General features: G+C 40.7%; 2 protein-coding genes across 8 annotated transcripts in view; one reads left to right on the plus strand and one right to left on the minus strand.

Moving 5' to 3' along the window:
- ppip5k1b (diphosphoinositol pentakisphosphate kinase 1b) overlaps positions 1–1,540 on the minus strand; it is a 40,177-nt gene extending 38,637 nt beyond the window's left edge. For 2 of the 6 annotated variants that reach the window (XM_061677847.1, XM_061677848.1), the window contains exons 1-2: positions 1,263–1,540; positions 1,109–1,179 (exon numbers count right to left, since the gene is read on the minus strand). The gene's annotated coding sequence lies outside the window, so the exon portion shown is untranslated. The remainder of the gene's footprint in view (positions 1–1,108; positions 1,180–1,262) is intronic. The other 4 variants (XM_061677850.1, XM_061677849.1, XM_061677852.1 and 1 more) reach the window with 3 other exon arrangements.
- Positions 1,541–8,812: 7,272 nt separating this feature from the next.
- Positions 8,813–26,688, plus strand: acanb (aggrecan b). Of its 2 annotated transcripts, none has more exons than XM_061677854.1 (18): positions 8,813–8,873; positions 16,488–16,566; positions 17,897–18,280; positions 19,197–19,371; positions 19,615–19,742; positions 19,853–20,146; positions 20,795–20,986; positions 21,136–21,310; positions 21,390–21,517; positions 21,627–21,920; positions 22,016–22,171; positions 22,306–22,413; positions 22,559–23,869; positions 23,960–24,118; positions 24,649–24,731; positions 24,845–24,989; positions 25,372–25,554; positions 26,507–26,688. In XM_061677854.1, exons 2-18 carry the CDS (start codon positions 16,494–16,496, stop codon positions 26,599–26,601), a joined length of 4,083 nt encoding a protein of 1,360 aa, XP_061533838.1. In that variant the 5' UTR covers positions 8,813–8,873; positions 16,488–16,493; the 3' UTR covers positions 26,602–26,688. The 2 variants fall into 2 exon arrangements, with proteins under 2 accessions (XP_061533838.1, XP_061533839.1); XM_061677855.1 differs by having other exon boundaries at positions 26,510–26,688.
- Positions 26,689–26,919: the final 231 nt, after the last annotated feature.

The following is a 26,919-nucleotide window of genomic DNA, read 5'->3' on the forward strand; positions in this document are numbered from 1 at the left end:
CTAGTGATAGGCAGAACTATGAAATGCTCTTCCACTGGATGGCAAAAACTACAAGTAACCTGTCTGTGTATCCACCTGTTGGAATCCATGTAACAGCATAACAGCTTTGTGTTCAGCTAAACAGGCCATATTTTACACTAATTGTTACGAGATCATCATTATTTCAATATTTTTTGTGATATTTTTTTGTTGGGTGGTGTGCCGTGAGATTTTTCTAATGTACAGTATGTGCCTTAGCTCGGTAGCGGTTGGGAAACACTGCACTTAACTGTCCATTAGTTACACGATAACATACATTACAAGAGTGCTACCGATGAACAATTCACTCGCCCAATATAAGAATGCTCAGTTTTGACGCAAGTAATAAAAGGGAGTATATTTATTTATTATTAGGGATACTTTTACCAGTATCGCTACAGGTGCCGATACAGTACATGTTCTTGTAAAACTTCTCAGATACTACGACGCCGATACCACTTTACCAGCCAGACATTTACTCCTCTACCCTCCCTAAACATGCAGTGTGCAGTTTGGCAGATAGCAAACATTGCTTTAAATATATATATATATATATATATATATATATATATATATATATATATATGTGTGTGTGTGTGCACGTGTGTGTGTCAACCATGTGGCACTACTTCAAGGTAATATTTTGTAAAAGTGTTATATTTGAGTTAAAGATTGTGCTTTTTTAAAAAAAATGTCATTGAAATAAAACTAAATTCCATCATAATTTTAATAGGTAATGGCATTATGGCATGAAATGTATAATGTATTGGTACTTGGTATCAGCGAGTAATTCAATGTGAGTACTTGTACTCTGTCTGGGAAAAAAATAAAAGTGGCATTGGTGCATCCCTGTGGTTGCAGTTGCAAATATTTCACACGTTGTGTGGCAAATTATGGTAGTATGTAAGTAGCACACTACAACCATAATTGTGTTTAAAAATGAGCGTTATTATCTTTGTAAAGGCAGACTTTTTGATGAAATGGGATTACATTGAGCGACGACCCGACTCGCGTTGCCGTGTACTGTTCCAAAATGAATGAGCGTGGGAACTGCAAGCGTTCACAACACAACTTCCTGACTCCAACTTACGTGGGTCTCTTCACCACCGGGGCAACGTTGTTCTTTAAATTCGACCCCGCTTTGTAGTCCTTTTCCACGCACTTGGCGGTCACAAACAAACAAACACACAATTAGATCAAACTAATTCCCCTCGAACACTTGGACACAAATGAGCGGCACTTACCCGCAAAAAAGGTCGTTTGAAAAAAAAAAAAAAAAAAAAAAAAAAGTGTCCCCGCCGCGTCCACTTCCTTGTTTCTCCCCCCGCCTTCCTGAGTGAAGTGGACCCGAGGGGAAGCTGGCGAGAAGTTTACGTCCGGTCAACGGCCCCGCCGGACGGACTGACGGAGAGACATCCTTCTCCTCCCCCTGCACAGACCTCCACCAGCACACTCCCGCTCCACAACACTCTTCCCAAGTCCTCGCTGCTTGCCGCCGGTCGAGAGCGTGGCTCTCCCCGCGACGGTGCTGCCCCCTAGCGTCCTGTCCTGGTACACTGCAACACGTGCTACAAACGGTGTACCAGTAATATATGGCCCGAGGGCCATATACTGCTCATGAGAGCACTTCACTCGGCCCACCCTGCAATTCTAAATAAAAATTAAATGTATTCATATTGATGACATGTTATTGTTTATTTGATTTGATTATAAATTATTATTATTGTTTTTATTTTATCCCTATGAATCTATTAACATTATAATTATTATAGTTATCTTATTATAATTATTTTATAAAACATTTTATCTTATCCTTTCATTTTCTTCCACTTATCAGAATTTTGTAATAATATTAATATATTATTAATATATAATAATAATAATAATAATATTATATTATTATTATTATTATTATATTAGATTTCTTTAAGTTTGCCTTTAGCCAGATACTGCAGCTAACTGTATGAACAACATGACAAGCCCTTACACTGATGTCCATAATTCCACATTTTCGCTTCTTTTTGAGTGATAGACCCGCACGCCAGCCAGACTAGCTGGTATGGCCGATGCGCGCCTGGCACACCGTCAAGAAAGTGCGGAATGGCCATCGATCCCATCATGCAACGGGGCATGAGAAGCAGGTCTGTGCCGCCGCATAAGGAAGTGAGTGTTCTCAACGGGCCGGTAACGTAAATTATCCCTCCTTCCTCTTCGAACTCTATCAGCGCCTATGCTGCATCCAAACGTGTAGGGGGAGAAGAAGAAGAAAAAAATCGTTAAATATTATGTAACAAGTCTTAAAAAAAAATGCAAAATCCTGAATGAAGGCCACAGTGTTCGTGAAGGTCATCGCACCTCCAAACAAACAAGTCTTTGTCGTCTTCCAGAGGAGAGGAAACTGGGGAGGACAGGTCTGTTTGAAACAAATTAGTTAAATGAAGGAGCAACAATCTTTATCATCTTCAGTGAAATTCCAATTTAATCTCTGTGTGAGGCCTCCGAAATGATTGGTCATAAACTTAAATACGATGTCTCAGTAGAGCAGTCATCCACAAAGGCCAAACTGTTCGCAAAAGGTGTCTTATTTGCTTATGTCAGGCTTCGTTCACACTGCAGGTCAAATTCAAATGTTTTTTCCCAATACTGTATGTGACATCTGTTTTGTTTGTTTCATGTCAATGTGAACAGTTCAATTTGATGTTTTTTTCAAATCCGACACAGACCTCTTTCATATGCAAATATAAATTGGATTCGTATCTGTGAGTGTGAAAGGTTGTCTGTGTGCCCTGCCATTGGCTGAGCGATCAGTTCGCCTCTCGCCTGAAGTGAGCTGCAGCGCGAATGAGGAGAAACTGGTACAGAAAATGGATGGCTAGTCCACCCAGCCATTTTCTTTACCGCTTATCCTCACAAGGGTCGCAGGCTACTGGAGCCTATCCCAGCTATCTTCGGGCGGGAGGCGGGGTACACCCTGAACCAGTCGCCAGCCAATCGCAGTGGATGGGTAGTTAGCAGGTTTATTTCCTGGTTTGTGGAGGACACACTTTGCCATTATGGCATCACCTGAATGTAATGCAAAATACGTCTTGCATCTGCACCTGGAGTTTACCCTAGCTGGCACTGGGCAAGAGTCGAGTCAGGGAATACCAAAACGCGCATACACTATCCATCCATCCATCCATCCATCCATCCATCCCTTTTTTTTTAAATAACCGCTTATCCTGGTCCAGGGTTTGCAGTGATGTGGAGCCTATCACAGTTGATTTTGGGGCAAGAGCCAGGGTACACCCTGAAATGCTTGCTAGTCAATCACAGAACACAAACAGACAGTAGACTAGTGATTCTCAAAGTGTGGTACTTGTAGCCCAAATCATTGAATTAACATCCAGTTACTGTGGTGTTACAGTACTTTTAAAGAGTCTTATCAAACCAGAGCATGGAAAGAGCAACCATGGCTCTTTTCGTACTCCTATAAGGGCAACAGAAATATTTGGTTGGCGGATCCAGACATTTTTGGGGGTAAGACGAGGACCTCCTTCATTTCAATTCCTCAGCAGACAGGGCCACATTAGTCGTCAGCGTGTCTCACACATCCACATGTATGTACTTTTAAATTTAGGGAGCGGAGCGGCATCTGCCCGCAGCCATAAAGAGGCCATTCACGTCCACTGAAGAGAACACTGCGGCCCTCCCACTCGACGGACGGACTGCGAGAGACTGTGTCAATACACACACACACACGCACGCGCACACGCACGCGCACGCACACACACACACACACACATACACACACACATACACACACACATACACGTTCGTATGTCAGGAGGAGATGCAAAGCCAGAACCGAGTGAAAGAAGGTCTTATGATTAGGGGCCGTTAGGGACTTGATTCAGGATTACCTCTCACACAAACTACTGAAATGCTCTCATACACACATGAATGAAACACGTATTTCGGTATAATATATGAGAGCATTTCAGTAAGATGCGTGAAAGGATTTAGTGGTGTGTATGACAGTCTTTTAGTAGCGTATGTGAGCAAAAAATTGTGAAGTTCTAACTACCAGTCAGTGCTAAAACAAAATTCAATTCATTACAAACTCCAAATTGTGATGACTGTGTTCTACTTATACAAATAATGTTTTTCTAACCTCATCTACTGTACGAATGACCTGGCCCATCTGTGCATTTCAAAACTCAAATGCACAAAGGTTTTAAGTACTTTAAGAACATTTAGTGCACTCTAAATGTATGTTAATGATGACAGGATTGCATAATTCCCTACTAATTTGATATGGTGTTAAGTATTTACAAAGTAAAGTATGTTTTTTTTTTTCTTAGAAGCGGAATATTTGTTGTACAAAACTTTATAGGTGGGCTATAAATTCTAAGCACAGGTAGAGTGTATACAGCACAGTTAGTATATTCAAGTCTATATCTGTGTATGTAAATATATGTTGTGTGACTTTCTATTCCCGGACCCACAAAATTGTCATGTCTGACGTGTGATATTTATACAGTGTGTATATGAATGAGGGAAATCCTATTTAATAAATCAATATTGAATATGTTGCCGCTGCGACCCTGAACGAGATAAGCGGTGTAGAAAACGAATGGATGAATATGTCGCAATGATGAGCTGTGGTAGAGGGTGATGAGTTGAGAGAGGCGTGCAAACACAAACGTGCTTTATGTGTGAAAACCTCCAAGGTCACCAAAACACATTTTATGTTTAAATGTGGGTGAACCCAAAGCGTATCAATTTAATAAAAAGATGCATCAAGAATAGAAAAGTGCAGGGGAAGTGAAGTGGATGAGGGCGGAGGGGATCCAATAAAACGGGAAAAGGGAAACCGGCAGAAAGCATCAATTGAAAATAGTTTAAGTGCATGAACTGAATCATGGGGAACTCATTAATCAATTGCTTGAAATAGATGAAATGCAACAAATGCAATCGTAATAGTCGAAGTGAATCAACTCAAAGATTTATAACGCATCTACTGAGACAGGCAGAATACATCAATTGATACAGGTGGTGGCTATCAAAACAAACGGATTCCATCTCATTCAGTTGAACCTCTTTGTCTGTCAACGGAAACAGGTGGAATGATTCATTTGAAACAGGTGAAATGCAACAAATGTGACAGGCGGAATGCATCAACCGCAACAGGTGGAATGAAATGAATGCGGCAGGTGGACGACAACAACTAAAATACTTGGATTGTGTCAGTTGAAGCATGCAGAATGCATTAATTGATACAGGTCGAGGGCGTCAACCTGAACAGGTGGAATGAATCGTTTGAAACAGGTGGACTGCATCAACTGAAATGTAACAGGTGGAAAACATAAACTAAAATAAGTGACATGCTTCCGCTGAAACGGACTAAATGCATTTATTGATCCAGATAGAGGGCATCAAATGAAACGAGTGAATCACTTGAAAAAGGTGAACTGTTAAAGTTGACACAGATGGAATCCATCAAACGCAACAGGTGGTATAAACCATTTGAATAGGTGAAACGCAAGAAGTTTAACAAGCAAACTGAATCAACTGAAACAGGTGGAATGAATCCTTTCAAACGTGAAATGCAATAACTGTAACAGGTCGAAAATATCAACTGAAATATGTTAAAACAGGCGAAACAGATTAATTGATCCAAGTGGAGGGCATCAACTGAAACAGGTAGAAAATTGGTTTGGAAGAGGTGAAATGTAACAACGAAAACGGATAGAATCCGTCAACTGAAACAGGTGGAATTAATTCTTTGTGACCGGTGAAGTCTGTCAACGGAAACACAAACAGGTGAAATATATCAACATTAATAGTTGAAGTGCATCAACTGAAAGGACTGAACATATTGACTGAACAAGACAGAAAATGCATTGATTGAAACAGGTGAGCGTTATGAAACGAAGCAGACAAAAAAAAAAATCCAAAAACGAAAAAGGTGAAACGCCTCGACGTAAACGGGCAGAACTTATCAACTGGAACACGCAGAACCCATATCGACTTCAAACAGACAAAGTTGACCGGACTGAAACAGGTGGCGCACATAACAGCAAAAGTGTGTCCATTCATGCAAGCGAAACAGCAACAAGGTCGAGCTACTTTGGTTCTCACATATCTCACATATCGTATACAAATGTACAGTAAATTTACTCTGTGCATTAAGCCCTCAATTAGAGAAGCAGCAGGCAGCATTTGTGCAACGGAAACAGGCAGCGGGCATCGACGAAAAGACGTTGAGCGCGGCAAATGAAAACATATCAGGTCAACTGAAACAGGTCATTAAAGTGTAAGCACATGCGCATGTGCGCATACGCGCGCTTGCGCCCGTGTGTGTGTGTGTGTGTGCGCGTGTGTGCATGTGTGTGTGTGTGTGCGCGCCCTAGTCCACTCTGAGAAGAACTCTGTTCTGAGTCACGATGCCAGTTGCTGGTCATGTTTGCATATTGTAAAAGGAACATAAAAAATGACTCATACAGTAAGTCTGTTTGCAGAGAGTCATGTAAAAAAAAAGAAAAGAAAAGAAAAGAAGAGTCATGGATAAAATGAGTTATTTTGCAGGTAATATTGATTTTGTGAGTCAGCACAGCGACATGACTTTGGAGTGGGTGCAGATGTATGAATACATATAATGGATGCATTCAAAATACTAAGTTTACAACAAATTGGTACAATAGACAATTTTACATTTACGTTGAGCATTTTTCAAGATATTTAATTAATTGTAAATAATAGAACTAAAAGATGAAAATGAATTATTATTTTATTATCAAATGAAACTATTAATCAAACTACCAGTACGTATGCCTGTTTTTAAAAATCACATTACAAAGTTTGCCCACCCGTCCTAGACGGTCTAATGCACATGTGTCAAACTTGAAGCCGGGGGGCCCAGATATGGCCCGTCGTTTCTTGCTAAATTTATTTTTATTTTCATTTTGGCAGAAAAGATGTATGAAATTTTATTTTTTTTGCACTTTTTACGGATATTATAAGCATTTTCTTTTTACCAAATCCATTATTGACATAAACTGAACAATATTATCTATATTCCCGCGACCCTTGTGAGGATAAGCGGCTTAGAAAATGGATTATCTATATTTGATTCCATAACTCGATTTGTTAAAAATGTAAAAAGTCTGCACACCCCCTGTTCAAATGTCTTTTTTTTTTTTTGTCAGACCAAGATAAAGGAAATCTTTTAGAGGGGAACTGAAAATAAACAACTGAGATGACGTGGTTGCACAAGTGTGTACACCCTCTCCCTGTTCAGAATCAACCAACCACATTCAAACTCATGTTAAATGGGAGTTAGCACACACCTGCCAGCATTTTAAGGGCCACTCATTAAACCGAAATAAAGTTCAGATGTTTTAGTAGGCTTTTTTAAAAATGTGTGGGTAGACATTTTATATTCACTGTAATAATGTAATAATAGGATGAGATGATTTTTTTGTATGATTTTCAGTCATAATGGCCCTCTGAGGGAAATCATAACTACGAAGAAGTTGAAAATGAATTTGACATCCCTGAAATGTTGAACACTGCAAATGAAGACATTTTTCCTATTTAAAGACGTTTTTTTTTTTTTTTTCCCAACATAAAAGAAGTTTCAATGCGTCATTGCATTTCCAAACGTCCCCCGTGTACAAACGCCAAGTGTGCCGCACAAACACGTCTGCAAATGAGCAGCAAATGAGAGTTTAAAAACGGCTGTTGACATGTTTTGCTTTGAAAGTTCTGGGTTACGTGCGTGCGCGTCACGAGGGCGGCGAGCACAGGGCCCGCATTGACGCCCCTGAATGGAGTTTGGTGGGAGACACGCCTTTTATTTATTTATTTTTTAAACATTTGAGTACACTGAATGGCGCACATGCGGGGGGGTGAGCACATACTCCTACAAACACAGACAACTGTTTTTTTTTTCTCATTCCTGTTGGACCTTTTAAGACGAAAATCTTGAGTAATACCTCGAAGCTCTCATTGTAAATAATGGAAATACATGTACAGTGGATATACTGCAAAATGTCTAGACAGCCCTGTTCCAATGCCAGGTTTTTGATATTTAAAACAATGAGATCAAGCTAAAGCATTACACAACTTTTTACGCAATCAATGTGACCTATAACCTTTACAACTCAATTGAAAAGAAAGTCCTGACGTATAAACATGCAACGGTTGAAAAGTCAATGTTCTTTTACGTGTTCAAAAGCGTAACTAGGAGTTTAACCTTTTCAAAATCTCCTTCACAGAAAACAGATTGCGCCACAAAGTGGTGCTTCAAGGTAATATTTGGAAAAACATGTCATGTTTGAGACTACAGCAGACTGGCACATGACCAGAGCGAGCCAATCACAAGCGTCTGCTTTATAAACAGGAAGGGATATGGGAAAGAAATCGGAGCTTCTCTGGCCAGTTTGCAAATGTAACTAAAATTGGAAATTTTCAAAAACAACTGCAATTTAATTACACATTTTCTCCCACTAATGTAATGGATGACAATTACATGTCATTTTTTAAACGAAATTATGAAATATCGTTATGCATAATTCGTGACTCCCCAACATTGGTTATAGGTCACAGTAATGATGATTTATTCTATATTTCTTTTGTATATATTTCAGTTCTTACAGGCCACGAGCTTGACCTCAGCGCCTGAGCAGGAAAGGAGCACATCTTTCTCCTCGCCCTCCTTCCTCCCTTCCCTCGCCAACCTCCCTCCCTCCTCCTTTCCAACATCTAAATGTGCGCTAGCGTTTGAATAAAGCTTCTTTCTGCTCTCCTACACAGGCAGGAGCCACAGGCCCCCGCAGTCACTGGCCACCGGGAGCTTCGGAGCATCAACGGTACGTACTCGCTCGGGAATACTGGCAAGAGGGGCGCTTTGGACGTGAGGGGTGCCGGGGAGTAGAACAACTATTGATTGATGCGATAACTTGAAGAGAATCAGAAAGCTTTAATGGAATTTGACTCTTGTTGCACAAATGGGAGTTCTTGGATGGAGCTGTATGGTATAATTAAATTCTTGAGTGTGGGACGTTTCGAACATAAAAGTGTTCAAATGTCCTCTCAACACATTGTAACTGATGGTAAAAGTAATGAATTTAGAAATTGATTGAAAGTGATCAAATGAACCTTTTTCCTAACTCGGGCCCCGTTTCAGTAACTCAATTGATGATGCAATGATCAGATGTTTTGTTTTTTTTGACATACCATGCACATTTGTGGGGCTTGTTTTTTTTTTCCCTTCTTTTTTTTTTTAATCATAGTTCCTCTGAGGTTTTACCTTTTTGCACGAACCCAGAGCCTAACAAAGGGTCCAATGTTGCCCACCTTAAAGGGAGAAATGACTCCAACTATGTTCATTAACCCTTCTTTACCGATACGCTCACCCTATAAAAAGATCTTAACAACATTCACAACTTTTTGGGTCAGGAGGTTGAGATAGTCAAAATGAAAATGTACAGTACCACCCACATTACAAAGGATTGAGAAAGCGTTTTGTTTTCTTAAACAGAAAAAAATAAAATAAAAAAGCCTGACCCAGGCTGATAAAGCTACATTGTTTGACAAGATCTAGAATCACTTTTTGTCTTACGCTAACAACATAGTACTAACTAACAACATAATAACATACTAACAACATAGTCATACATTTCGACATCTGCATCTTAATCGTTTTTTTTAAACAATTATCACACACTCCTCCCAATTCACCTGATGGGACAAGCCAAAATTCACAATATAAACAATCTAAGAATTGTAGTGCCTTGAGATACAAGTGACTTGCGAGTTTTTCAAGATACGGGCCGTCGATCGGACGATTTCTTGCGTTGACCTGCGAGCGCAAACTTGAGTTTGGAGTTTGGCAGATATAATTAGAGAAAGTGTAAAAAAAAAAAGATAGAAAGATCGATATGTAAGATGTAAAGATAGAAAGTGTAAAAAAATATATTTAATTATTTTTAATTCTATTTCATAATGACATTACTTATGATTTTAAAAAGTATCATATTATAGAATGCTGCTCTTCTCATTAAATCATTAACATAAACATAAAAACGTTACAAAATAGTTTTTTTTCCTGGGAGGCTGGAACACATAAATGGCGTTTCCATTTATTTCAATGGGGAAAGATGATTTGTGATACGAACGTTTTGAGATCCGAGCGTGGGCAAGGAACAAATTAAAGCTGTGTCTCAAGGCACCACTGTCCTCTCATTCCAGTTATTAACACGTCTTATTGTTGGTTATTTACTTAATATCTTCATTTTTATTCTTACTTTTGCTGGTCTGCCTGGATTAGATGTTGGTGATGCGGACTTTTTGACTTTTTCTCTCTTTGGTTACATCCTGGTTTTTGTAACAATTATTGAGTCATTGTTATTTCCTACATGAAAACAGAAAGAAAAAAAAACGGTTTTCAATGTTAAAAAGAAACACTGATGACTTTTCCCTATTGTGAGCCTCTAACTGCATCTGAAAACATGTTTTTTTTAATTATTATTATTATTTATTTCTGAATCAGAGCGGTGGCACCTTTAGCAGTCCGGGAGCGATTTCTTTTTCCGCCTTTCTCCTCGGAGGCGACGTCCTGTTACTATAGCGACGTCGGGCTCCCTGGGCTCCCATTGTGAATTCCAATTGGCAGATGTTGGCTGAATGAAAGAAAAAATAAATTCATTCATTTTAAAAAGGGGGTATTTTGTACCGCAAATCACTAAATATGAGTGATGGGCTGTCACAACTTGTGTATTTCTAACACACTACAGTAGCCGCGTATGCGACGTGAGAATGTGGAATATGTGCTGCGAATGCACCTTTTACCACCTGTGATGTTTTTTTTTTTCACTGTACAAGAGCGTGTGTGTTCTCAAACATAAGCCTTACAGTAAACACACACACATATATTTCCTAGTATCAGACGCACGTTGCCACACGTCCCCTCTGAGTGTGTTGCACTGTGTGTGTTCATATCAATGTCCTCTCTGTTCTGCCAATGAGAGACTCTAGTGGGCTTTTGGGGGGGTTGCCCACCCCTTGTGTTTACCTTGGCAGGGTTGCACCCCTCCCAAAAAGCCCTGCCCCTGTCCGTAGCAGGAACAAACCAAGGCCTCATTGCCCGTCACCTCGACTGCAAGCGGAACATACCACAGGGACCGAAAAGGGAGCAGCACCCCCACCGCTCCCCGGCCCCCACCCGCCCACACTCAAATGAATGAACACACTGTGGAGAGACGCTCCATTTAGAGGCAATGATTCTTGATGAGCTTCAATGAAAAAAAGTCGTTTTTACTTGAGCCACTGAGAACTAGAGGGGGATAATTTTGGGACATTTTATCAGGAGAGTGATTTAAAGTCCCTGAAAATGTCTGGAGTTCTACATTTTTAAATTCGACATGCCACAGAGAAGAGTGTTGTTATCAACCCTGCCAATTTGGAATGATTGAAACCAATCTAAAATAAGGCTTCCAAATGCACTCTCATACATGGTGGGCGTGTCCGTGGTATGCACTGAAACCACACCCCGTTCAGCTGTGGCCTGTCAATCAAATATGGCTGCTACAAATTGATGCTACTTTGCCCAGCATCTTTCTTTTGCCAAAACATAACTACATATTTGAGCCACAAAATGCTGTATATCCACTTAAAGCCTCCAGCGGCTGGAATATAACCCAGCGGGTCAGCACGTGGCTATTCCGAGCCGTGACAACGAGGCACTCTAAAGCAGCCATGCCAGCGCAAAGCCCCTGTCCACACGCTGCCTGTCACATCTGACTTTTTGAATTGGTTTTTTTACCTCGCTCTACCGCCTTCCCTCCGTGACACGCGTGCACTCACGGTCGACAACGAGGCGCTCTACAGCAGCAATGCCAACGAACTATCTGAAGGGAAGATGCATTTTCGGGGTGTGGGCATAGCTCGTTAACGGGACTCATGCCCAGAGGCCAAAGTGCATCACTAGGCTCCGTTTTAGCCATGCCCAAAAAAAATCTAAAAAACTGAAATGGTGAAACTTTTGGTCTCCATAATTCAGTATTACATAGTTCTCAGTCTTTGCACACGTTTTCAGAAATGATCTTCAAACATGTATAATGTATTTAGAGACTCATCTCTGAATTTACGCTTCAGTGTTGTTAAAAGTTTTACAGCTGCACTACAATCTGGGAAATGCATATCTTTGGTAATTTACATGGCTATGATTATTTCTTCTGGAGATTTTTTTTTTGTGTGTGGTTTGTTTGTTTGTTATTTTACATAAATGGTTGTTTTCCTCATAGTTTCCCATTTTGGGCATAGATCATTCTGGATATTCATATTGGAACATATTGTGTGCACTTTTATCCTTAAGTGAAGTACTGTCATTCTCTTCAGTTTTATAGTTTGGATCCTCCTCAGTATCATCTAGGTTGTCTGAAAGAAAAAAAGCAAACGGTTTTATATATATATATATATATATATATATATATATATATAATGCATGTTATTTATTTATTACATATATATTTATTATTCATTGATTTTATTTGTTATATTTTTTCTATTCAATTTTGAATTATTACAAGAATAAAACCTTAATTTATTGACAAAATATTTGTTGCATTAATCGATGAAGTTGTTATATTAGAAGAATTAGAACAAGGACCAAAACATATTTTAATTCTGAAATGTTTGTTACAAAAAGCCTTTTTTTTCAACTCACAAAATTACAACTTTTCCACTTTTTCCTCCCAATTTTCAGCTCGGCATTAATACTACACGACTATGACAATGATATCATCCGCTTTGGAAAAAACAAACACCACCCTCCAGGAGATGTCTTCCGTTTCATATTAGGATCAAATAAACAATAATTTAGATTATCTCGTTCACATGTGAGCATTATTTAAAGAGTTAACTGCTGAGCCCAGTTGAACTCAATTGCGAACCAAAACAGCAGCACCCTACTGTTTCAGATTAATTGAACGTGTCCCTGCACTATGTTCTGTGGATAGTACCTTTTGATTTAGTTTTCAGCCCAAAAAATAAAGTTGAGCACACTTTCACTTGACATAAACTGTTGTATACCAGTCACATTGTTTCATATTATTCCAAAAACATGCAAGTGCAATTCCAGTTCTCCAATCTGCAGTTGAGTGTACGGTATAACCTTCCCTGACACTTTTTGCAGGAAATACGTTATTCCGGTGACTAAAATGGGAACGTTGTCCTTCCCCGCCGCCACCCCCTACCCCACCCCCCACCCCCCACCCCCACCACCTAATGAGCCTTTTAAGCCAGTAGCACGACATGTTGACTTTGTGTTTATTATTGGAGAGACCTCTTTGGTTCTCTTGTGCACTCTCACTCTGGGGAAAAAACGGAAACACACTGCGCCTTGTTGGAAACTATTTGAAAATGTCGTTGTCGGCCATATAAGGTTTAACTCTTACATACGTACTGTTCGTGTTAAATTTAACCTGTTTTGACATTTGACAGTTATAAAAATAGCCCTAAATGCCATTCTTTCACTCTGACAGTTGATGAGTTTTCACAAAGTGACCCAAAATACATCAACTCACTGAAGCTATTCTGTGTCAAATTTGACTCGTTTCTACTAAAATACCAGTGTGTCAAAATCAAAGGTAAGTATGGGAATCTTGAAATTGTACTTTCCATAAATGTTGATATTTTTACGGTCCAGTTCTAACAGAGTTCAAGTGGGAGCTTGCGAGTGTTTGTGTTTCCACCAAATTTGCTCAGGTTCCCTCAGAAACATGCACCTGTTGGTCTGGCGCTTTCTGGTATGTTCAATATGCGAGGCAGCACAGGGCAGCTTTTCTGGAGGCATTTGTGTCATTTGCGCCCCCCTTGTGGTTTCAGCTTCTGTAGAAGTGTGGCCACTGTTGAAGTGTCAAGGGGGAATCTCGAAACAGTGAAAGAGTCCAAATTGTGTGTTTTTTATGGAACAGTGGGGGTGGTGTTCATGGGGGAGTTTAAACTTTTTCCATCACATTTGCACAGGTTCTCAAAATGGGTACTTTAAAACCAAAAATATATATACTTTCCATTTTGTATGAAACATAGATTAAGTATTAATCATCCATTTGTTCATGTCAGGCAGGCTAAAAATACATTTTGAAAAGACCTGCTGCTCATAATTAGATATAGACAATTATGAGTATATTCACATTGACCTGAAACATACTCTGTGTGCATGGAAAATTAACATTATGTAAGGGTTCAAAGAAAAAAGAAAAAGGAAAAAAAAAAAACTTCAAACAATATTTAAAGAGGGCGACCATGCAAAAATAGTGAGGTGTAAAAAGAAAAGGTGACATCATGTGCATCCATTTGGGTCTATTCTGAACACACTGTGTAATATTTTTCATGCTGAGACAGCAGTATTGTCGATACTGTGTCTAGTGTGTACTGTTTGACAGTGTTAATGGCCTGCACACACACATACATATATTCATTCTTTGCCAGTTTAGAATTTTCCTGCTGCGTCACTCCAACTGAGAGCGATTTAATGCCGAGCGCCCTCCTGTGGTCACAATTTGTAGGTGTCGGCATCACACTGGCCACTTGTCTCTGAACGCCGGAGTCTTTGTTACGAGGGGGAAGAAAAAAAAGTTCAATTACAATGAATTTATTCGCAAGAGATGACACGGTTTTCTTGGAGAGAGAAAAAAGACTTCTATTAATTGAGAAAATCAGTTAGTTAATTATTAATGGAAGTAGTAATAATTATATGTCGAAGCCAAAAACTACATAAATATTCAGGGGAAACATCTTTTAGACGCCCAAAAGTACAGAAAGTTTTTTTGGGGGGGGGGGGGGGGGGGGGGGGGAATAGTTTTTTATAGTACACAAAGAACAGGTTAAAAAAAAACATACGCCAGAAAGTTAAAAGAAAAAAAAAAAAAAAAAAACGTGGGAAAAATATGTATAGTCCAGAAAGCACACAAATATTAAGGGGGGAAATTTTCAATTATGATGAGTTAATGAGATGACAACTGTTTTATAGAAATGATGTTTTTTTTTTTCCTTAAAAAAATGTTTATTAATTATTACTCAAAGTATGAATAGGTCATTTACAAAATAAAAATAAACTTATACTAATGGAAAAAAAACATTTACAGGTCAGAAAGTAGAGAAATATTAGAAAATAGAAATCGGAAAGTATAGAAGTATTTTTTTATTCTTTTTTGAGTATAGGCCACAACTACCAAAATTTTAGATAAAAATATATAATCCAGAAACTGCAGAAATATTTTTGGGGGAAAAAACAGAAAATAATAATTTAAATATAATAATAATAATATATATAATAATATATATTTATTTATATATATATATGTGTGAGCCTTTTTTTAAAAAAATAATTGCTTTAAAAGTCTTATTTACCATGTGGAAAGAAGGCCATCCTCCAGAACTAAACAATATGCAATAATATACAAAAGTATTTGGAAAGTGACGTATTAATTTCTTGTCCAAATAGTTTTCAACACCTGCAAATGATAATCCTCGGCATAAAAAGCCTGCCATAACTAAATGGTAAATGCCTGTAGTATGGTAGTCCCAGATTCAATTACTTCCCTGTTTTCCCTTAAAAGGTGAGACAAAAAGTTCCCCATCTAATATGCGTACTGCTGCAAATGCATTTAAGCGCAATGAATCATTCGTCTAGTCTCAATTTATTTGAGGCACTTAAGACATTTCCTGTGCCCTGGCGGCAACACTGTTCCTTTTGGTCTTTAGCCCTTCCAAATGATGTCATATTTCCATTCCGACAGGCCGAGCAAACGTGCGCATATCCTGAAGAACCGCAGGTGGGAACGTACAGGAGCCGAATAAAGCCACTCATTCATTTCAACACATCATGCTTTGTCCACACAAATTGGAGATTTTGATGTATTTGGTCTAAATAAATGATAGAGCAATGTGTCTCAAACTTTTTACATTATTGCATGCCGCTATAACATTAACACAGTTTGAACATTAACACTAAAGATTGTTAAAAAAAAAAAAAACATATTACAGAAAACTGAGCAATTTTAGAATTTTTAGATACATTCTAATAAAATATAAATAATAATAAATATCAATTTTTAGAGCCACAGAAATATTTTTTAAATTGGTTATAAATTCCAGATAATACAGAAATACTAGAAAAAATATATGATAGAAAATACAGACATTTTGGGGGGAAATAAAATTAAGCTAGAAAGTTCAGAAATATTTGAGAATAATGTTTTTTTTTTTTTTACATATCTGCATATGCAAGAAAGTACCAAAATAATGGGAAAATAATTATAGGCCAGAAAGTACATAAATAATAGGGAAAAAAATGTTTTATAAAACAGAAAAATAAAAGAAAATGTTTAAAAATGAGAGGGAAAATACAATCCAGAAAGTACCGAAATTGTTTTTTTTTTAAGTGTTTTTAAATGAAAAAAAATACATTTTTTCTTTAGGTAACGATGACTTCTCTGCTTCTGCTGTGTGTGTCTTTGCCCTTCATCTTGGCAACAACATCATTTCGACACCATGACGGTACGTTCAGTGCACTCACTTTCCTTTACTTGAAATGCAATGTGTTTAATGTGCTGTATCCATATAAAACAAAGATGATGCTGGCCAATCACAACCACTCAGTGGGGTCAAAAATAGTGACTGACATGTAAAACCGTCCAAAATACGATCATCCCATATTATTGTCTTATATTATTTTAGTTTAGACAAAACGCTGTAATCTAGTAAAACTTACATGACAAAAAACTATAAAACGCAACCATCTGTACAAAAACAAAGATAAAACTTAACTACTACTACTAAATAGCGCTTTGTTGTCTAGAATGCTAGAACAATTACAATAGTTTTTTGCTTTAGCATTAGTGCTAACATTACAAACCAGACAATTAAAGCAGGTTGCCATACGTGCACCCGAGATGTACAATTTTTCCATATTTCAATTTAGCTAACAAATTGTTCACCAGTTTGTAGTGCGCGAGTCCTGTACGATACTAACTACAACATTTTGCCAATGCTAACGATAACATCACAGTACAGCTACTGTGTGATATATTGGAAGAAAACGTACAACATGCTGTGTAAATATGTTGAATTTCTATTTTTCTTTATTCGTAGAACTATTATTCATACAAATATTTACTGTAATTATGACTTTACTGCTATGCCACTGTAGGAATTTCATCATGAACCAAGGATCCCTGTACAATTTTCCACAATATCAATTTAGCTAACAAATTGTTCACTGTTCAAGAGATAGTAGCGCATTTGTCCCATAAAATAACGTCACAATATTTTGCCAACTTTAACAATAGCATCACAGCTTCTTCAAATTAGAACAGTTGGCATAATAACATTGAGTTAACTGTTAGGCGCAACTTCAAATACAGCCGTTCTCGGCTCACGACGGTATCAACATAAGTGGTTTTGAGATTACCAATGGCATGCTATGAATTAGAGCAGTGGTACAAGAATATGGAATCAAGTGGTTCAAGAAGAGTGAAGAAGTTACTTGTGTACTTATTGTTTTTCATTTGAAGGTTTTTCATGGGTGGCCGAGAAGTGTTTTTCATGCAAATATTTACTGTAATTATATCTTTACTGCTGCATTACCACAGATTAGCAATAGAATACAGTATGCTCCAATTTATGGACAAAATGAGGTTATGTCACCCCCAAAGGACTAAAACTCAGTCGTAGACGAAGGATCCTCTGTACTTTTCAACAATGTCGATATTTGATGCTGGTGTGTCAATACTGTAGCGTTACTGTTATGATTCATTTTGATATCAATACTTTGTCCAAACGTTAGTCCCTACACAAGCAAATTACAGTGGAGCTGTCTTTCACGCAGGCTTGGATGGCACACTGCGTGTCAGCATCCCCATGGAGGTGCCTCTCCGCCCCCTGCTGGGTGGCAAGGTGGTGGTGCCCTGCTATTTCCAGGACAACACCGCCAGAGACCCTGCTGCACCGACCACAGCCCCGCTCTCCCACCGCATCAAATGGAGCTTTGTCACTAAGGAGAACGTTACCACTATCCTGGTGGTGTCGGAGGGGAATGTCCACGTGGAGACGGAGTACCTGGACAGAGTAACAATGGTCAACTACCCGCTGGTGTCCACAGATGCCAGCCTGGAGATAACGGAGCTGAGGTCCAAAGACTCGGGCACCTACCGCTGTGAGGTGATGCACGGCATCGAGGACAACTACGACACCGTGGACATCCAGGTTCAAGGTATGCCATGCACACACTATTGTTCATTTGAATTTGGACTGTGCCTGTTTCCATCTATCGGTACAGTTTGGTTGGGTTCAGTACAGATGCTAGTGTTTTTGTGTTCAGTTGTCAAGACTGGTAAAAGGTGAGTGTGAGGCAGTCGCGATGAGACTCGACACCTCTAAATCTGAGGTGGTGGTTCTCAGGAGGAAAAAGGTGGGTTGTTTCCTCTTGGTTGGGAGCAAAGTCTTGTCTCAGGTGTAGATAGATATTCAAGTATCTTGGTTCACGGAGGCAGTCACTGTGACAAAAATGTCACAGTGAAAACCGAGCTGATTCACACAGCAGAGCTCTAAACTTAATGGTCGGTCTATGTTTCCACCCTTACCTTTAGTTATTAGCTTTGGGTATGGCCCAGAAGAAGAAGATCATGGATAAAATGATTTTCTTTCACAGGGCATCCGGGGTCACTCTAACCCTAATGAGATAGTGAGCGTGAACCCTAAGCTCTTATAGATATTCATTGACAAGAGCCAGTTGAGGTGGCTTGACATATTTTCCGCGTGCCTCCTGGATGCCAAGCCTCTGAGGTGTTTGGGGCATGTCCGGCAGGGATGAGACCTCAAGGCAGACTTAGGACAAGCTAGGGGCACTATGTCTCACTGGTGGTCTTGTAACGTCTTGGTGTACACCCGGTGATGCTGGAGTAGGTAGCCACAAACAGGGAGTTAGACGACTTTGCTATGACATTGTATTGTGAGACCGGTAAGGGGTATCCTGTCTGGATGGGGAACAGGTAGACATTACATAGGATCAGGGTTCTAAACTGTACATCATGGTGGAAACATGACTTGTCAGGTGCCCACAAACAATGAATTGAAGATGCATGTTGTGTAAACATATTCCCATCACCGTCTTTATGTCTGATTTACAGGTATTGTATTCCACTACCGAGCCATCACCACCCGGTACACCCTTAACTTTGAGAAGGCCAAGGCAGCTTGCATCCAAAACAGTGCCACCATCGCCACCCCAGCCCAACTGCAGGCCGCCTACGATGATGGATACCACCAATGTGATGCCGGCTGGCTGTCTGATCAGACTGTTAGGTAGTATTCATCCATCCGTGGTAAATAGAGAATGGACTTGTGCTATTCTTGTTCACTAGGCACTTGTGGATGTTAGTGTTTACTGTGACAATGTAAAAGAATGTCGTTGGTTTACTACTACATTACAGGGTATGATACAAATTCTTAATTAGCTGGAAAACATGGCAACTTTTTGTCATATATTCTGCCTCTTCCAATCTCAGAGTCCAGGTACTGATTCCCATGTTTACTGGCCTTATTAAGGTACCCCATCCATGAGCCGCGGGAGGAATGCTACGGAGACAAGGAAAACTTTCCTGGTGTGAGAACCTATGGCGTGAGAGACGTAAATGAGACTTACGACGTGTACTGTTTTGCAGAGAAGATGGCAGGTACACTGATCAACAGGATACAAACTGCTCAGCCCTAAATTTCATAAAATGTATTGACTGAAATACTAACATATCATGAGACATTCCACTGACTGTGTTTCTCCTCCTAGGCAGAGTCTTCTACTCCATGTCGGTAGAGAAGTTCACCTTCGACGAAGCTGAGGATCAGTGCACCAAACTGGGCGCCAGGCTCGCCACCACCGGAGAGCTTTACCTGGCCTGGAAGGGTGGTATGGATGTGTGTAATGCCGGTTGGTTGGGAGACAGGAGCGTACGTTACCCCATCAACATTGCCAGACCTCAGTGTGGAGGCGGGCTCCTGGGAGTTAGAACAGTCTACCTGTTCCCCAACCAGACGGGATACCCCATCCCGAGCTCTCATTATGATGCTATCTGCTTCCAAGGTAAGTGCTCAACCTCAACAAGGGTGAAAATGCCTCATTGTTGAAGGACAGAATGTAGGATGTAGGTTTAAGAGCAGGACTACAATTGCAGAACTGTAGCACTTCTAGGGTGCCCTGATGCAAGGAACCCAAAACCTCAACTGCTAAAGAACAACCTTCCCAATCTCTTCTGTCTATGACTAGACTATGTCTCACGTGATTTTGAGTGAAAACAATATCAACTCAGTAATTAAAGAATACCTAACCCAGTGATTCTGAAACATAGTTATTCTGTTTCACCTAATTGGTCTTGACATTTTCTACAAATAATGTGTCCTTCTTCATCAAGCTATGCCAGCGACACATACTAAGAGGCACAACAATTAAATGTTCTTCCACTAGATGTTAGATAGTACAGTTAACCTGTGAATCTACCTGGTGCCATTAGTACAGTAGAATGATAGCTTTGTGTTCAACTGGCCCAGATTTCACACTGAGTAAGTCAATTTGTGAGTAAATTGAGACAAGATCATCATTATTTCAGCATGTATATGTTTTGTAAAATTTTTGTTTGTTTTTGTGCTACATTTTGTTTTTAAATGTAAAATGTGTGCCTTGCCTCAGTGAAGATTGGGAAACACTGCCCAACCAATATTGTCATATTAACAGGCAGTGACGATGAAGGTGCAGTTCCCGGGAGGATCACTCCTTTCCCAGACATCATGAGCATAACCCCAGCACCTGGAGTTTATCCAGGCCTCACAAGCCCCCTTGGGGGTCAGGAGATCAAGCATGGCGGTGTGGACATTCTCACCAAGCCTATCTCACCTCCTTTTACAGACGCCACCATGGCTCGCACCGGTAAACTTGAAAACTCGTTTTTTTTTTTCTCTAACAAAACGTCAGCTAGTGCATTACAAATGCTTAAGATATAAGGAGGTGACCATAACATTGAAGCCAGAGTGCCTTAAAACCAAATTTTCTGTTTTTCCCCCCCCCATGCTCAATAGGTGTGGTGTTCCACTACCGACCTATTAGTGGTCGGTACACGCTAACCTTTCTGGAGGCCCAAGAGGTCTGCAAAAGTATTGGAGCAGTCATCGCCAGCCCTTTGCAGCTGCAGGCGGCCTTTGAAAAAGGCCTGCACCAGTGTGACGCTGGTTGGCTAGGTGACCAGAGCGTTAGGTATGTTAGTGGTATGATTAATGCAGACGTTTTACAACTATTAATAATAAAATAAATAAATAAAAACTCTTATGCGCAGGTATCCCATCGTCTCCCCCCGAGATAATTGTGCTGGTAACCTGCTGCACCTACCAGGAGTCCGATCCTACGGTCTGAGGCCAGACACAGAACGTTATGATGTATTTTGTTATGTCGAACATCTGCAAGGTCAGGAGCAGGTCACACTTAATAACTGAATTCATATGTGCCGTCAACACTAAATCTAGGTCTTAGCATCATGCATTTGAACTCCTCAATGATTCTGTTCCTCTCCAAGGTGAAGTCTTCTTCACCAGCGATTATGACAGCTTCTCCTTCGAGGAGGCCGTGCTGCACTGTGAGAAACTCAACAGCACACTGGCCACAACAGGGCAGCTGTACGCCGCATGGAACCAAGGCCTTGACAAGTGCCGCCCTGGGTGGCTGATGGACCGCAGTGTCCGATATCCCATCACAACCCCCAGATCCCACTGTGGGGGAGGCCAGGTGGGCGTGCACATCATCTATGCTTTTCCCAACCAGACAGGCTTTCCAGATGAGCACTCCCGCTACGACGCCTATTGTTTCAAAGGTAGGAAACAGTGTGGCTGGATTCATCTTTTGGATTTAACTTAAATTTACTTTGAATGTCACTCACAATATCCTATTGGATTCTGCGTTTTCCAGCTGAACGACCCGCCATTGAAACTGACAGCGGAACAACCATTGACACTGACAGTGAAACCACCACTGACACTGACAGCGAAACCATTTTCGACAAGTTACTGACAGTTGACGTCATCAGCAAGACAACGGTTGCAGTTGATCATGCCACTCCCACTAGTAGGACTATTACTGTGACATGAGATGTCTGTTCTTTTATTTGTTAGGCTACTCTAGTTCACTCTTGATGTTGCTTTCTATTTTGGCCACTCCACTTTCCTATTTTTATGTGGTATTTTGTTTTTTGATTTTAGTTGAACCTACTGTGGATTACAATGACACTGAAAGAGGTCTAAACATCACAGAAATAGAAGAGGTTATCCAAAAGACAAACATCACAACTCAGCTAATTGCGCCTACTGGTAAGACAATTGTGATCTATTGCACATAAAATGCTTCTTGAATGTGTATTTATTGTAGAATCATTGCAAAGTACCTACTCATTAAAACAAATAAAATAATTGAATTTAGTTGACAATGTATTTTCGTCTGCATTTTGACATCCAGTCCCAGTTGATGGTTCTGCCTCTGGATCAGGCGATCATTCAGCCAGTGGGGATATCTCAGGGGAGTCCAGCACCACCAGCGGGAGTGGAGCCTCTGGTTCGGGACTAGACATCACCTTCAGTGGACACACAGACATCCTGTCAGGAGACCATTCAGCCTCTGGTGATCCACAAGGAGCAGAGGGTGGCAGCACAATATTCACCTCGGGAGATTCCTATAGTGCATCAGCATCTGGATCTGGTTTTGTTGTATCAGGATCAGGTTCTGCCAGTGGCAGTGGAGACAGTGGCTATGGAGCTGACATTGTGATCAATATACTGGATAGAAAAGAGAAAGAACTGTTGATCCCAACCATCACTGAGCAGGAGTTAGATAGCGGAGTCTTGTGGACTTCAGGTATGTCCGGAGCAGGAAGTATATCCGGATCAGGAACTATGTCCGGATCAGGAAGCATGTCTGGATCAGGAGGTATGTCTGGGTCAGGCAGTGGATTTTCTGGTATCACCTTTACGGACAACGGTTCCATTGACCTAACAGTTCAGCAATCAGGAGAGCAGGAGTTGTATGGTTCCACTGTAATGTCCGGATCAGGATCTATGTCCGGATCAGGTTCTTTGTCTGGGTCTGGCATCAGTGGATTTTCTAGCATCATCTTTACAGACAATGATGCCATTGACCTAACAGTTCAGCAATCAGGAGAACAGGAGTTATACGGATCTGCTGAAATGTCTGGATCAGGATCTATGTCCGGATCAGGCTCTTTGTCTGGGTCAGGCATCAGTGGATTTTCTGGCATCTCCTTTACGGACAACAGCGGCATTGACTTAACAGTCCAGCCATCAGGAGAGCAGGAGTTGTCTGGATATCATCCCTTTACAACGGGATACCCCAGTGGCTCTCCAAGTGGTTTTGCATCTGGTGTTTCGGGCAGTGGCTCCGCCTCTGGCCAACCTTCACAGACGGACAGTGACATCATCTTTCTAACAGATGACAGGATAAAGGAAGTTACCATTTCTCCCCAGGAGCACCACCCAGAAGAGGGTCGTGGCATTATAGAAATAAGCGGCCAGGAAAGTGGTTCTGGAATCCATCTTCAAATCTCAGGCAGTGACAGGCCGTCAACTGCTGGACTTTCTATAGCTTTTCCTCCTGGATCTACCATGACCTACCCAGACTACAATGGACCATCAGGGCACGAGGAGGAGGAGGTCATCGTTCTGACTCCAGGCCCTGCCTATATCAGCCCGACCACTGCACCGACAATTTCACTGGCAACCCCTCCTGTTGTGGAGCAGCCAGAAGTAGAAGAGGGTATGTTGGTTGAGGTGTTGCGCAAAAAAAAAAACCCCAAAAAACAGATAATGTATCTTAAAAAGTCCTAATTTTTTAAATTGTCTGCAGTTGTGCATGGTTGTCCCGAGGGCTGGTTGGAGTTCATGGGAAGCTGTTACCTCCACTTTGCTGACAGACACACCTGGTCAGATGCTGAGCAGCGTTGCCAGGAGCTCAATGCCCACCTGGTCAGCATCAGATCTGAAGAGGAGCAGCTGTTTCTAAACTGTAAGTGATACCCTTTCTCAGCAGATTTCAGATGTGTGGGTCTTATCCTGCACCACATTGGCAGAGTGGTTAGCAGAGTTACTTTGGGTTCAAATCAGGCTGTGACTTTTTCGGAGGGGTGTGTTCATACCTGATTCTGATTCAGACTATTTTGCATCACACATTTGATTATGGTTCACTTCAACCTTGGCAACGTCAACATTCAACCAGCCAAGTGCGAATCATATACGGTAGATGGATTTAAACTCTGATTGAGCTGTGTTTGTGTTGTGCCAAAACTCAAACTTACCATGCTTTGACAAAGAAGTCGCACTTGAACCAAATCGTTCTTGTGTTCTCCCTGTGCTTGAGTGGGTTCTCTTCAGTTAACAAAATGTTATGTCAGACTCATTGAAATTTACCGTAGATGGAAGTGGTTGGCGCTGACAGTTTAGAAAGAGGATCAAAACTAGAGTAAACATTAATCTATGTTTGTAGAACTGGACTCCGATTGTCTCAGCGTCTGAAGTATCTCTCTCTCTGCTTCACAGCCAAAGGTCAGGACTATGAGTGGATAGGTCTCAATGACAAAGACGTTCAGAATGAATTCCGTTGGACAGACAGCAGTGCTCTGGTGCGTTTAAAGACAAACGGATGTTGATCGCATTTCATATTCAGGACTTTCATTGAATCTCAGAACGAGAGTTCACAGATATGCACTTTTTGCAAACATTTGTGACCTCCCAGACATACGAGAACTGGAGGCCCAACCAACCTGATAACTACTTCAACTCCGGGGAGGACTGCGTGGTCATGATTGGGCATGAGGGAGGCCAGTGGAACGACGTTCCCTGCAACTACTACCTTCCCTTCTCATGCAAGAGTCAACCCGGTAGGTACCAATACAGATAGATGAACCTCCCTGGTACTTGTTTGTTTGATACTTGGCAGGATTATGCTAAACGACTTTGTGGGAGGGTGAGGGTATTGATTAGGGAAATATGCTACTCACAAATAGTGAGGGATTTTGAGCTTTCTGCTGAAATTTCAGGATGAACCTAAAATACACTATAACCTATAATTTGACCTTCTCTAAATGTTTAAACGGACACCCAGCTGTTCAATGTTCAAGGTTCATCCCGAAATTTCACTGAAAGCCAAATATCCCTATCTTTTTGTGAGTAGTGTATGTAAGAAAATGTTCAAATAAGTGCTGATCCAAATTAAGACATCTACCAGTTCCTGTTTGATTCTATCATTGTCCTCCCTGTCAGCGGGGTGCGGAGCGCCCCCGGAGGTGGAGCACGGCTCACCAATGGGCGTCAGCCGAGATCACTACGCCGTCAACTCCAAAGTGCGCTACCAGTGCCAAGCGGGCTACACGCAGCGCCACATGCCTATCATACGTTGTATGGAGAACGGACAGTGGGAGAGGCCACAAGTGGAATGTACAGAAAGTGAGTTTCTCTAATTTTTCAAATTTTAGTAGGATTTCATACAAAATAGATCCTTACTTGAAAATACTTAGTTGAAAACAGGGATATTATTTTGATTCTTGAAAAAATGTGTGCTATCTTTCAACATTTTAATTTCTTCTTGTAACGTTTTAATGAGGGCCATGGTTAATTTCAGTATTAGAATATGCAGCGGGCCAATTAAAAACAGAATACGCTGTGGGCCGCAGATTTTGGACACCTCTGTATTAATTGCAGTTATAAACCTTTAATCCATAAGGTAATTACAGTAAAAGTACAACAACATTTTGCATTTTAGGGGCAAAATGTGACAATTTAATGTTTAAAAGGCTGGTCACATGTCACAGTTACTACAGTGTAGAATGTGAGGATGGCAACCCCAAGTGGACAAAAATAATATCTGCACCTCACATGCATATACTGTGTGTAGATATTACAAAATGTACATGAAGCGTTAAAATATAGATAACTAATCAAATAAACACTTGGTCGCTACTTCTTCTATTGTGGGTGTGGTCTGCAACATAACTCCTGCAATAGATGAAAGATTGCTGTAATCCAGATGACCACCCATGTATTACCAAGACTGACCTGTTAAAGGCAGCACGGTGGCACGTGGCATCCAGACCGCCCAACAATACAAAGAAGAAGAAAGATGCGCGGTGACTCTCACATTTAAGAATCGGTTAAGATGTTAAAAATCGGTATCTTAGTAGTACCCCGCTACTGAACTTAAAAGTTACATACAACTGACAACTTTTTTCCCATACCAGTTAGAGGGAGGGAGGGAGGGAGCCCATACTTCAGAATCACTGTTTTTCGGTGCATCCGATAACCAGGCATTTGCTGACTTTGATCGTGAGGGCTGAAAAATGCGCAGATTGGTCTCGATTGTCAATATGTGCTTGACTAAATCTTTCCCTCGGCCCTCCAGCAGCCGGCGGCAGCGGCAACAGGCTACACAGAAGATCGGTGAAGAGCAGAAGTCGAGGAGTCAGCAGCCGACGGGAGCACAGGAAGATGCTCTGAGCAGGACTGAATGAAACACAAGTGAGATTCACAAAAGGACCCCTCTCGTGGACACCGATGCTAATGCCCGACCAAAAATGAAAGCATTTTGCCCGCCCCCCACCCCCATGTAAACACAAGCACTAAAACACATTTAGACAAGTGATGATGTAACTGACTCACGTTGTTTTTTCCCCAGTGTCTTTAGTGATGGCACTTTTCCACATTGTTATTTATAGAGTCTAATTTATAGCTATAACTCATGTTCTCCATGCACACGTACTACTGGAGGAATCAACAAAGGCTTATTTGAAAGTGTTATTGATTGCAAATGATAGC

The sequence above is a fragment of the Phycodurus eques genome, chromosome 5 (assembly GCF_024500275.1).
Source record: "Phycodurus eques isolate BA_2022a chromosome 5, UOR_Pequ_1.1, whole genome shotgun sequence".
NCBI lineage: Eukaryota > Metazoa > Chordata > Actinopteri > Syngnathiformes > Syngnathidae > Phycodurus > Phycodurus eques.